Raw genomic sequence first — 12,319 nt, 5'->3', positions numbered from 1 at the left:
AAAACTAAAATGAGAGATAGGTGTGTTTGAAGTTAACATATGCATAATTAAGTAGCTTAAGCTTTTTAACTTGTAAGGTCAAACAATAGAAAACTCTAGCATTAATTCCACTATACTCTTCTTCCTCATGCATGTACCATACAAGTTCTTCTCACCTTTTGCCACTTTTGCAGCGTCAACTATTCTCCCCCAACACATTACTATATAAACCCCTATATCTTCCTCTTAATTTTCTACCAACAAATCAAAAACACAAAAAACAATAACACATTATTTCCTTTCTTCTTCTTTTCTAACTATTCTACTAAGTCTTTCAAGTTTCAACCGGCAAAGCCATGAGGTTCCTAAAAGCAATCATCATCATAGCAATAACATTGGCTTTGTCCCTCACAATCACAATGAAAACCATCAAGCATAACGAATCGAAACCGGCATCGATTCATCTAGAAAAGCAACCACTAATCCTCCATGAGAAAAACAAGTTTCTTCCTTCAAAGAGGGTAAGTCGTCTCCTAGCTCAAAACCCTAATGCACCTATTCATTGTCACAAGCAAGATGAGATTTGCTACTTATATGGCGCCAAGAACGCTACATGTTGCAACAATAAATGCATTGATTTGGCATATGATAAGCATAATTGTGGTGCATGCAAGAAGCATTGCAAGTACACTCAAACATGTTGTAGAGGACAATGTGTTGATACAAACTATGATAAGAGGCATTGTGGAGAGTGCAATAATCGGTGTGAAATTGGTCAGTATTGTGTCTATGGAATGTGCGATTATGCATAAGATATTATTTATTGAGTCTCCAATATAGGGTCTCATATTTTATTTTCCAATATAGGGTCTCATATTTTATTTTATTTTTGAAAAGGCATAGGGTCTTATGGTATACTATACGAGGCTTGTCATGATTTTATTAAAAATATATCAATAAAAAAACCGCATTTGTGGTGGTATTATATCTCAAATAAATTATTGACATAGTATTTTGTTTTTTTTTTGACAAATATTTATATAGTATATTAATAATAGGTTGACTTGAAACTTTAGCCGTTTGGTGCTCAGGATAGAGAGACATGACATGATCTATTTATCATATCCTTCTTAAATTTCATATTTGATGCAACAAAAAGATAACATATAATAAATTTCATATTTGATGCAGCAAAAAGATAACATATAAAATAGACCATTTTTCTATCATATCCTGACTTGCTTTCGTAACTTTTATCCTGAGTATAGGCTGAGTTAGAAATTATCTTGATCATAATTAAAAATTCATTCCTTGTTTATTACAATGATATTCTGTCGTTTTTAAATGTTGTCATTCTTGACTCATTTAAAAATTCATTCCTTTGTTATATTATTGTTGTCATTGTAAAAAATAAATATGGTTTATTAGTTTGTTACATTTGAAAATCATAAATATCTATATTTATAATTTAAATTTATATAAAAAATTTATATGAAATATTGTTTGTAATTTATTCACAAAATTTCTATAAAATATTGTTGATAATTAACACAGTTAGCACAATAAAAAGAGCAAAAAGACGAGCATGTGATTGTCCGTCTTTTTGCTAGTTATGTATAAAGAGAATGCAAAATTTTGGCGTGACTTTGTCCTTTGCAATTTAAACCTTTATATAAACTATTTTATTTACAATTTAACCATCCTTTATTTAATTAATTTAATTTTTCAAATATCTATACTTTTATACAAAAAATAAAAGTTTTAGTGTAACATTTTAAAAAAAAATTTGACCATTTGTTTGATATTTTTTTTTTGTCATTTTATCTTTTCACATCAATCAAATAACTTAATTTTTAAATAATCAGACAAAATTTTACAAATGCTAAGTGCAACATAAATTTTCAACCTATATACGGGTGTTGAAGGTAGGTCGTGGTTAGGTAGTATGTATTTTGGCATCTTTTTTTGTGTTTATTTTGGATGTTCCGCCTATATACGGCGCCTCTGTTTTATAGTTTCTAGATGAACTATGTTCGTTTTGTGCAGGGATCGGGTTTTTTTAATAAAATTTTGCCGTTAAAAAAATATATAAATTTTAAACGGAAAGCTCAATTAAAAAAATGTATTTTAATTTTAGTTTTAATCCTTCTATTTTCACAATTTTATCAAATTGGCCCCATATTCTAAAATTTGATAGTCTTGGCCCCTCCATCAAATAATTGGTTTAAATATGGCGATATAACATGTGTATAAATGAAGTTTCTAAAAGCGTTTTCCTACAATTTCATCGATGTTAATATTTTCTCATATACCATGTCATTTAAAACATACTTCATCCAGTCATATTTATAAAAAAAAAACAACTTTTTATGTTCATTGTGTAACACCCCGTTACCCAAAAGCAATTAAATAGCAATATACATCAGAGTAATTCCACAACGGGCATGCTACATGTCATTTCAAAAGTTCTTAAATAGAAAATAAAACTATTTAAGAAATTCAACTTATTATATATGAAAACATAGCAACGGAATAGTTTTCAAAATCCATAACCTCATGAACCTCCAACAATAGTCTATGGCATTAAAGGCCTTAACATAATTCAACATCATAGTTCAAAGACAACAAAAGGGCTCCACACCACAAATTCCAAAATTTGATACATGGAAAGGAAAGCAACAATAATAAAAATGATAAATCCCATCCCACGTATCAGAGCCCTAGACACGACTTTGAGCCACCACCTACTACTCAGGATCACCTGCAAGTTACCCATAGGAAGGGCAACATTTTCAAGCAGAAGGGGTGAGATTCACAACAATAATTATAGATATTAAAATCATCAATTGAATCTAACACCCTAATCAACAATACTTTATCTTGTAAACATATATATGTATAAGTCACAAGCAACAACAACATCAACAATACACCATGATCACAATGAATATATATATATATAAATGCATATTCAACACCAACATCATCCATCAGATAATAACTGAAATCAACAACCAAGACTCATGCAAATGACATGACCACTGCTAAGACACCATCTTAGACTTCTTAATGAAATGCAATATGCATGTGGTACCAAACAGGACCGAAGCCCTCACCGCTTTTGAATGGTTAAAGCATTCATCAGGGCCGAAGCCCTCACCGCTGTTGAGCAACTATTACTCCAGGACCGAAGCCCTCACCGCTGTTTTATGCATATGCAATGGACCTACTTGTGTATATCTACATACAACTGACCATGCAATGCAACTCCATGTGACTCCACTTAAACAACATGTATGATTCAATAATTAACATACATTTAAATCATCATCAGTGTTCATCAATCCAGCAATCCAATCAACCAAAATAATGTATAATTATATACAACCATGCTCAAATACAACAACACCAACCACTACTAATCATGCAAGCAAGTCAACACTCAGAAACTGTGCAACTCGCCTCGCGAGCACATCTGCTCGCCATGGCGAGTTCAAGGCGAACTCGAGGCGAGTGAAAATCAGGTGCTCTCGGGAAAAATGCCATTTTCTCACTCAAATCCAAATTCTAAGTTCCCTATTCATCTTTTTAGCCTAAAAGTTCCACCATTCATCATTAATATCATCTAGGTACCTTAAACCATCCCCAAAACATCTTATAACAACTTTTCAAAAATCAAGTTTTATTATGGGTTACTCGCCATGGCGAGTTGGACTGCTCGCGAGGTGAGCTATGAAGTTGCTCACTCGCCATGGCGAGCACAGCTACTCGCGAGGCGAGCGATGAACTTCTGTACGGGCAGAAAACTGGTTTTTCCCAAAAATCCCATTTTTCTTCCAATCACTCCCCAAATCAGTTTACAGATACATAATTAAGTGTTCTATGCAACCAGAAACTAATTTTAACATCAAAATCATGTTTACAACTTCAAAATCCTCATTCTATCATAAAACCCCAAAATCCCAATTCCTCACCAAAACCTGTCAAACTCAAAATCAGACTTTAATAGCTACAATACTGAAGTAAACCTCACCCTTACCTTAGAATTGCAGAAAGAAATGCACAGCAATGATCAACTCTAGGTTCTTCCTTGGTTCTCTCTTGCTTCCTCCCAAAACTGGTTCTACGTGAAACTGTTTTTTCTAACTTCTCTGTATTAACTTCCCACTTAATATAACTCCCTTCTATTTACACTTAACTCCTCATAATTCTAATAAATTCTATTATTTCCCTAAACACCAAAATAATTAATATTTCATACTTAATCTAATTATTATTAAATAAACCATATGATAAAATAATACACCACATAAATCACCCAAAAACACACATATATATAAATATATGCATATACTCCACATAAATCACCAACATCATATATAAATATAAATATATATATATATATATATATATATATATATACTCCACATAATAAAATAATTAAATAAACAACTAGGGCGTTACACATTGAATAATTAATGTACCGGGTCTATATATAAATTAGATACATTAGTTATTTAATGAATCTAAAAAGTTATTTTTTGCATATAAATATGACTAGAGGGAGTATCACATCAACAATTTTTAGTTTAAAAAAATAGAGGTATTATAATTGTTAGATTTTAAAATAGGGGTCAAATCCATAAAATGATATTTTTGAGGTGATTTTGAGCCCCGTTTATTTTAGGTTTAAAAAAAATGTATTTTTCTTTGTATTTCAAAAAATGTTTTTATTGGAAATTGAATTAAAATTAGTAAAAATTATGTCAAACTCATTTATTATAAGTTATAAAACGAGAATTTGATATTCATTAAATTAAATATTCATTGTCAGTGATTTTAAATCATATTATTTAAAAAAAAACGTCTTTAAAAAATAAATTTTATGAAAAGCTATTTAAAATAGTTTTTTTTTCTCAAAGATCTTTTAAAATTTCATTATCCAAAAAAATTATAATAAAATGATGAAATATTTAAAATGACATTTAAGATAATATTTTTACACGAATATTTACATCCTTAAAAAAAAAAATTATTTGAAGTTTTCTTTAAAAAATACTTTATTTAAAAAAAATTATAGCAAAAAGATATAAAAATCTATTTTAAAAAAAAGTTTATAACTATGGCTATTTAATTTTCATTAATTTGTCTTTTTTCATCTTCTCCATTTTATTTTGTGTTGCTTGTTTAACCACCTCAACACACAAACACACCACCAATGACATCTCCAGTGATGGCGGAAGCTGCTGCCGTTTTAGCTTTCCGATCAGTAATGCTCCGTGTCCAACAAGCAGCGGAAAGATCCGGAACCAAACCCGATCGAGTTCGGGTTGTTGCAGTTTCCAAAACCAAACCCATTTCCATGATTCGCCAACTCTATGACGCAGGTCATAGAGTCTTTGGGGAAAACTACGTCCAAGAAATCGTTGAGAAAGCTCCTCAGGTACTCAAACTTCTTTTTTTCTATTCATATTGCATTTCAAATTTTAATCAAGTTAAATTTCTCCATTAAACTGTAGTTATGAAACACAGACATTCCTCGGATTAGGTGTGTTCGGTGTCAGACACACGTTGGTGTCCGACAACGACATCTTTGATTACACTGAATTATGTCATTTTCTCAAATTATTATCTCATGTTAATTTTTGTAATTATGAAATTGTGATAAACGTCTCTAAAATTGTATATTATCTTTTATTTAGTCTTTTAGCAATATTTTGAGTGGTAAATAAGTAAGATATGAGGACTGATTTGACGTTTACAATTAATTTTTAAGTAGGTAGTTCCATTGTTGAGCTAAGAAACATGAAAAACTTGTATGCATGAGGTCTAGGTTCAAACCTAGCACCAACATTTCTGATCGAAGGCGTGCTTGGTTTGTGTTTGACACACGTGTCAGTGTCCGACACAACACCAACTCATGTCATTACATTCCATTTTGTCATTTTTCAAATTATTACCTATGCCAACATGTCAGTGTCATGTTCGGTGTGCGTATGTCACTAATGGAAGTGATGATGGAACTAAAATGACTAACAATTTACAATTTCAGAGACGGTTTTGACAATTTCTTAATTTTAGGGATGAATTCGCTAGCAAATATAATTTCAGGGACATATTTGGGGATTCATTCGATTCTAATTGTTTTTTGTTCTTTTTTATTCTGTATTTATATGTCTAGTTAAACAGTACTGTGTTATTTTTGTTCTATCTGGCTGTAAAGTTCTATACTTCTATTAATTTGGTTTTGGGGATTTGTCTGCAGCTTCCACAAGATATTCAGTGGCACTTCATTGGGCATTTGCAGAGCAATAAAGCCAAAACACTTCTGAGTATGTTTTTATTTATTTATATTTTCATTTACTTGTGATTTGTTTCTAAATATGTTTCTTTTTAATTATTAGATTAATGTAGAATGAATGCTTTTTATGTAGTTTCACTAGGATGTTCAATAAAAATGTGGCCTTAGAATACTTTGAGTTTAGTTTTGACATAAACACTCATTAGTGTTTTTGTTTTTGTATACACCTATAAAAACAATGACATGCCCAAAAGCTGATTTCAACTGCTTTCATTAAACTTCATAGAGTATCATATAGTGCTTGATTTTGATTCCTAAAATAACTTAGAATAAATGCGTAACTAAGCTGATTATCTAGACAGGTTCTAAGTGGCTGGAATAAACTTGTTTTTGGGAAGAGTTTTGACCACTGTTTCTGATGTTTATACTTTATATGATTGATAACATCCTTCATATTTATAAAGGAGTTATCTTGGATGAGGTTGTTTGGTTCTTCTTTTCTTTATCATCCTTATATTAAGTTAGCGTTAAACTTGCATGCTTTATTATGCAGGCGGAGTTCCAAATTTGGCCATGGTTGAGGGCGTGGACAATCAAAAGGTAGACATTTATAACCAATATTACCAGTATCTCTTAGAGATATGAAGTTGTTGTTTTCTTTGTATTTTATGCTATAATTTGAAGAAACCTAGATAAAATGACCTTCAGGTTGTGCTCAATTATCATTTAGGATTTAGTATTTTCTGTTGATAAGGCACATTCCTTTTAGATAACTAATTAGAGTTCTAAATTGTGATTTCGATAAGCTAATTTTCTTACTAATACCACTTGCCATATCATTTGACAAACCTTTAAATTATTCTTGTACTTCTGTAACTGGCAGGTGGCAAATAACCTTGACCGTATGGTTTCAAACCTGGGAAGAAATCGTCTAAGGGTTTTGGTGCAAGTAAATACCAGTGGAGAAGAATGTATGTTCACCTTAAAACTAAGTTACTCTAAATCCTTGTTATATTTTTTGGTTATTTACGAGGTTTTCCTACGTCCTCAGGCACAAAGCTGAGGCATACTATTAAGATCCCATATGTGAATGTGGGGGCAAATAGGCCGTTAGTTAATTCTCGCATGCCTATTATGTGGGGAGTGATGTTAGTAAAATATAGGAAGGAGAGAAAGGATTATGACGTGGCAGAGGCTAAGGGTGCACATAGTGTGAAAAGAGAGGGTTTTTTCATCATCTTTTCTGTTAGAACTGTAAAGGTTGGGCAAAGAGAGATTTATCTTATTTTGAGGAGCAATAGCTCTTGGGTTACATGGTGATTATCTCTGCAATATCTTTTCCTATCAATAATACAATATCTTCTCCTCTTAATTTGAGGTTCCTATCACATACTCTGCGTATCTGTAACCCTTATTGTGTATGTTGTGACTTGTATGTATCTGCATCACTGTAATTTTGTGGACTTGTCTTCACATTCCGAGCCTTCTTAATTTAGTGTCAGGAAATTATTTTTTATTAACTGTTTGATGTTTCTGATGTAATTCCATAAGTTAGAATATTATTAAAACATCCACCTCTCTTTTTTTGATAGACAAATATTAGTGAATTAGTGATTATGTTAGTTTCTAAGGTTAGATATCCAGACCTCTTGGTTAAAACCCCTTCAACATTGCTCAGCTCATCAACCGAGCTGCCTACTTGGGACTCACACCTTCCCCTCTTATTCCCAAGTTATTGTAGTGGCTTTTAGCTTTTAGATATTCATTGCAGATAATGACATTGTTTTGTTGCTCAATCAATGATAGTTCAACAGCTATTAGATTGGAAGACTGCATCTGGCCCATATTGTTTTACTTTTCTATTATGTATTGGCATTGTTTCAACTTTCAAGTACTTTTGAGTGCATTGTTTGTCAGAATACGGTGCTTTTATTGCTTACATGTCTAAATAGATAAACTTGTTAACTATTTTAAATATTGTTGCAGCCAAATCTGGTGTTGATCCTTCCGATTGTGTTGATCTTGCAAAACATGTTAAATTGAGCTGTCCAAACTTAGAATTCTCTGGCTTAATGACAATAGGAATGCCAGACTATACCTCAACTCCGCAGAACTTTTGGGTAATAGTTATATTCTAAAGCATGTGGAGAACTCTTTGAAATGTCCTGTTTCTTGAGATCATATTTATTTTACTTGAATTTAATCTGTATTTTTTAGAATCATTTCATTGGTTTTGTGGCACAGCTTTATGCGCCTCAATGCTGAACTGTAATGTCTATTTGCTAAGGTTTTCTCTTTTGTGAAAATGTAGACGCTATCAAATTGCAGGACTGAAGTTTGCAAGGCACTTGAAATGGACGAGGAGCAATGTGAACTGTCAATGGGAATGTCTGGCGATTTTGAGTTAGCGGTATGAAATAGTGTGTTAAAGTGATTCAGCAGTTATTTAATTGTCTTGATAGTTGCATTACGTAATTGCATTTTGAAATATCTGATAATTAAGGTCTTATGGATGCTTTTTAGCTCATAAGGCAATGAATTGACTTCTAATACTGGAGTGGGATTTTTTGGTGTTCGCACTGATAGTAATAGTTTATAGTTAGAGATTGTTATGATGAGACTGACACGTTCTCTTTTCTAAGGAATATGATTTAGTTATGTCATGATAGATCGGTGGTCACATATGATAAAATTTTAAAGCAAATTATTAGAGATAAAATAGCTGTAGCGCTTATTCTAAAAAAGATGGTATAGCTTGTTTTATGTAGTTTGTGCATGCACGAAGAGACCCATTAGAAGTGTCAATAAGGAAAGCAAAGCACGTAGAAGATAGTCTAATAGGAGCTGGGTTATTTTTGTTGTAGAAATGCTACGAAGACCTGCAAAACAAAAACTTTGAGATAGATCTGAGACGTGTTGCACTGTCCTCAAGGATTTTCCGCGTGTAGAACACTAACCCTCCCAAGATATAACAGACCCTTCCTGGAAAGCCGAGGATTCAGAACTGACGAGAGATATTATGTGACAGGTAGTGTAACCCAGAAAGAATTTGAAGTGTGAAAGTGATATATTTTGTTTTGTACGTGAGTTGTGTTATCAGGTTTTTTCTATTATACTGTTTATGTGCTCCTTAAAACAATTATTATATAGGCTATTTTCAAAATTAATCGTTGAGCACAATGAACATGTGGGATATACCCGTACTCAGTACTGCTGCTTTGAAAACCAATTATTGGCATAAATATAGGGATATTTGAAAAGCTAGTTTGATGAACAAGTTTGTGAAAGAGTCAACAATTGCTAAAATCATGCCAAGTTATTCTTTAGAGAGACACATGTATATGAAGACATGCTTATGCTTTGATGACTCAAGAGAGATTATAAGAATGGTTTGTTAGTATATATATAAAATCGGTCAAAGCAAAAACTTCAATAATAATTTTAGTAATAATAAAATTTCACAATTAATAATTATGATTTTCAACTAAAAATATTTTTCACTAAAATAAGGAATATTTATATTTGAAGAACTTTTGAAATATAAGCAATATTTACAACAATCCCCCACATATTTCAAAAGTTTAAAAGAGGTATGATATGTGGGGGATTGTTGTAAATATTGCTTATATTTCAAAAGTTCTTCAAATATAAATATTCCCTATTTTAGTGAAAAATATTTTTAGTTGGAAATCATAATTATTAATTGTGAAATTTTATTATTATTGAAGTTTTTGCTTTGACTGATTTTATATATATACCAACAAACCATTCCTTTAATCTCTCTTGAGTCATCAAAGCATAATCATGTCTTCGTATACAGGTGTCTCTCTAAAGAATAACTTGGCATGATTTTAGCAATTGTTGACTCTTTCACAAACTTGTCCATCAAACTAGCTTTTCAATTATCCCTATATTTATGCCAAGAATTGGTTTTCAAAGCAGCAGTACTGAGTACGTGTATATCCCACGTTTATTGTGCTCAATGGTTAATTTTGAAAATAGCCTATATAATAATTGTTTTGAGGAGCACATAAACAGTACAGAAAAACCTGATAACACAACTCACGTACAAAACAAAATATATCACTTTCACACTTCCAATTCTTTCTGGGTTACACTACCTGTCACATAATATCTCTTGTCAGTTTTGAATCCTAGGCATGCCGAGAAGGGTCTGTTATATTTTGGAAGGGTTAGCGTTCTACACGCGGAAAATCCTTGAGGACAGTGCGTTCAACACGTCTCAGATCTATCTCACTGTTTTTGTTTTGCAGGTCTTCGTAGCATTTTCTACAACAATTTTAACACAATCGGATAACAACAATTTGGATGGTTAATGCAATTCAAATACATGGTTAATTATGTTAAGTAGATGGTTAATGAATATAACAAGAGTTAACATCTTATTTATCATCCACATAACACAATTATTGAATTAACCAAAATTTTGAATGCCATTGACCGCAATTTTTAGGTGTAGATTTGAACACAAATTGTGATTAAGAGATATCATGTATATTTGAAAATAACTTGGATGGTTATAATGAATATCATGTATATTTGATTGATCACTTGACAATCATGGTTAATGAAGTTCAAAATTGTGGTTAATTACGTTCAGTGGATGATTAATGAGTTGTGACACTTTGTTATATTCATTAACCATCCACTTAACGTAACTAACCATATATTCAAAGTTCAAACGGCATTAACCATTCAAAGTGTTGTTGATTTTTGTTGTCAAAACATCATTTCTCATCTAATAGTTCAGAGATAGGAGATGATTAAGGAAAACTGTAGGCTAAAAATATAAGACCATGGAAACTTTATATGATTCATGAATCATGACAGAACGTCATGATACTGTTTGATTTATATTCTTCTACTTCTAGTTTATTTTGATGTTGTATTATTTATTCATTTGTAAGTATATAATATAACTAGTTAACAAATATTCTTGCCTTTTCAGATCGAATCAGGTAGTACTAATGTGAGAGTTGGGTCAACAATATTTGGACCAAGAGAGTATGCAAAAAAACAATGATAGCAGAAAGTTGCAATCTCTCTCTTCCTCTGTCTAAAGTAGACATGATTATATCATGGCACAAATCTTCTGAATGGTATTGTTTTTTATTTCCATTGTAATTGATATAATAAAATTGATTAATAATCACTTTCGTAGTTAATACATGTACTAAGAACAAACTACATAGAAAATCTTTCAATTTCTTATTTTCTTTTCTTACAGAATGCTTGTTCATGGTACTTGGAAAGAGGGAGAGGGAAGCAAATATACTATAGTATATAGTTGCAGCATGCTCCATCATTATACAGTGACCATCTGCAAAAAGAAACTTAACAATTGTACCTAGTGTTTGAATATTATTTATCTTTAATGACTATTTGCAGGGCAATTTGTGCCGTGATTATTCTTAATAATCTGGTCTTAAAGTAACTGATTTTTAATTTTTTGCCACCTAACTGGATGCTATTTATAAATCATAATTCAGATGTTACGTGCAGAAAGAAATCAAATAATTCTAATTGTAGCTTAAAATAGAGGTAACACCGTTCCCGTAAGCATAGCTTAGTTGGTAGGGACGTGCATTGTTATATGCAGGGGCCGGGGTTCGAGCACCGGAAACCCTACTTATTCACTTTAAAAAAGGTGAATTCTAGTCACTAGGCTACATGACAAAATAAATAGAGGTAACACCAAAAGGGTCTCATTTATACTCTTGATATTTGAAGGATTTCTGATGGCCTCCTTAACAGTGTTTTTAAAATTTATTTAAAATAAAAATGCAAATTGTAGGAAGTTGAATTTAAGTTGAATTTTATTCTTGCAGTAATATTAGATTCTCACCTTATTAGCATGGGAATAACAATTGTCGAAATCATGTATAATTAACCTTTCTGGGGACAAAAATTTCTTGAAACAAATTTTCAGAACTTGAAACACACGGGAATGTTAAACTCTTAATTACATATTTCTGGAAATAAATATTACTTATTCTGTTTAACAATTTCAGGGTTACA

At 31.6% G+C, this 12,319-nt stretch overlaps 2 protein-coding genes across 2 annotated transcripts; both read left to right on the top strand.

Moving 5' to 3' along the window:
• Positions 1 to 251: 251 nt before the first annotated feature.
• LOC25488994 (stigma-specific STIG1-like protein 3) lies at positions 252 to 960 on the top strand. Its single transcript, XM_013604395.3, has one exon. The coding sequence runs from the start codon at positions 336 to 338 to the stop codon at positions 789 to 791; it is 456 nt and encodes a 151-aa protein (XP_013459849.1). The 5' UTR covers positions 252 to 335; the 3' UTR covers positions 792 to 960.
• Positions 961 to 5,132: 4,172 nt separating this feature from the next.
• Positions 5,133 to 11,756, top strand: LOC25488993 (pyridoxal phosphate homeostasis protein). Its single transcript, XM_013604394.3, has 8 exons — positions 5,133 to 5,422; positions 6,245 to 6,311; positions 6,834 to 6,880; positions 7,164 to 7,251; positions 8,267 to 8,400; positions 8,592 to 8,690; positions 11,250 to 11,400; positions 11,529 to 11,756. Exons 1-7 carry the CDS (start codon positions 5,198 to 5,200, stop codon positions 11,322 to 11,324), a joined length of 735 nt encoding a protein of 244 aa, XP_013459848.1. The 5' UTR covers positions 5,133 to 5,197; the 3' UTR covers positions 11,325 to 11,400; positions 11,529 to 11,756.
• The last annotated feature ends 563 nt before the right edge of the window (positions 11,757 to 12,319 follow it).

The sequence above is a fragment of the Medicago truncatula genome, chromosome 3 (assembly GCF_003473485.1).
Source record: "Medicago truncatula cultivar Jemalong A17 chromosome 3, MtrunA17r5.0-ANR, whole genome shotgun sequence".
NCBI lineage: Eukaryota > Viridiplantae > Streptophyta > Magnoliopsida > Fabales > Fabaceae > Medicago > Medicago truncatula.
The sequence above is the reverse complement of the archived record's forward strand: the minus strand, read 5'-3'. Positions and strand labels throughout refer to the sequence as shown.

Bases quoted from the DNA above. Each gene is read 5' to 3' on its own strand.
- LOC25488993 (XM_013604394.3), top strand. From the start codon at position 5,198: ATGACATCTCCAGTGATGGCGGAAGCTGCTGCCGTTTTAGCTTTCCGA. The intron at 6,881-7,163 runs GTAGACATTTAT...TGTAACTGGCAG, and splicing joins AGGGCGTGGACAATCAAAAG to GTGGCAAATAACCTTGACCG. The intron at 8,401-8,591 runs GTAATAGTTATA...GTGAAAATGTAG, and splicing joins CAACTCCGCAGAACTTTTGG to ACGCTATCAAATTGCAGGAC.
- LOC25488994 (XM_013604395.3), top strand. From the start codon at position 336: ATGAGGTTCCTAAAAGCAATCATCATCATAGCAATAACATTGGCTTTG.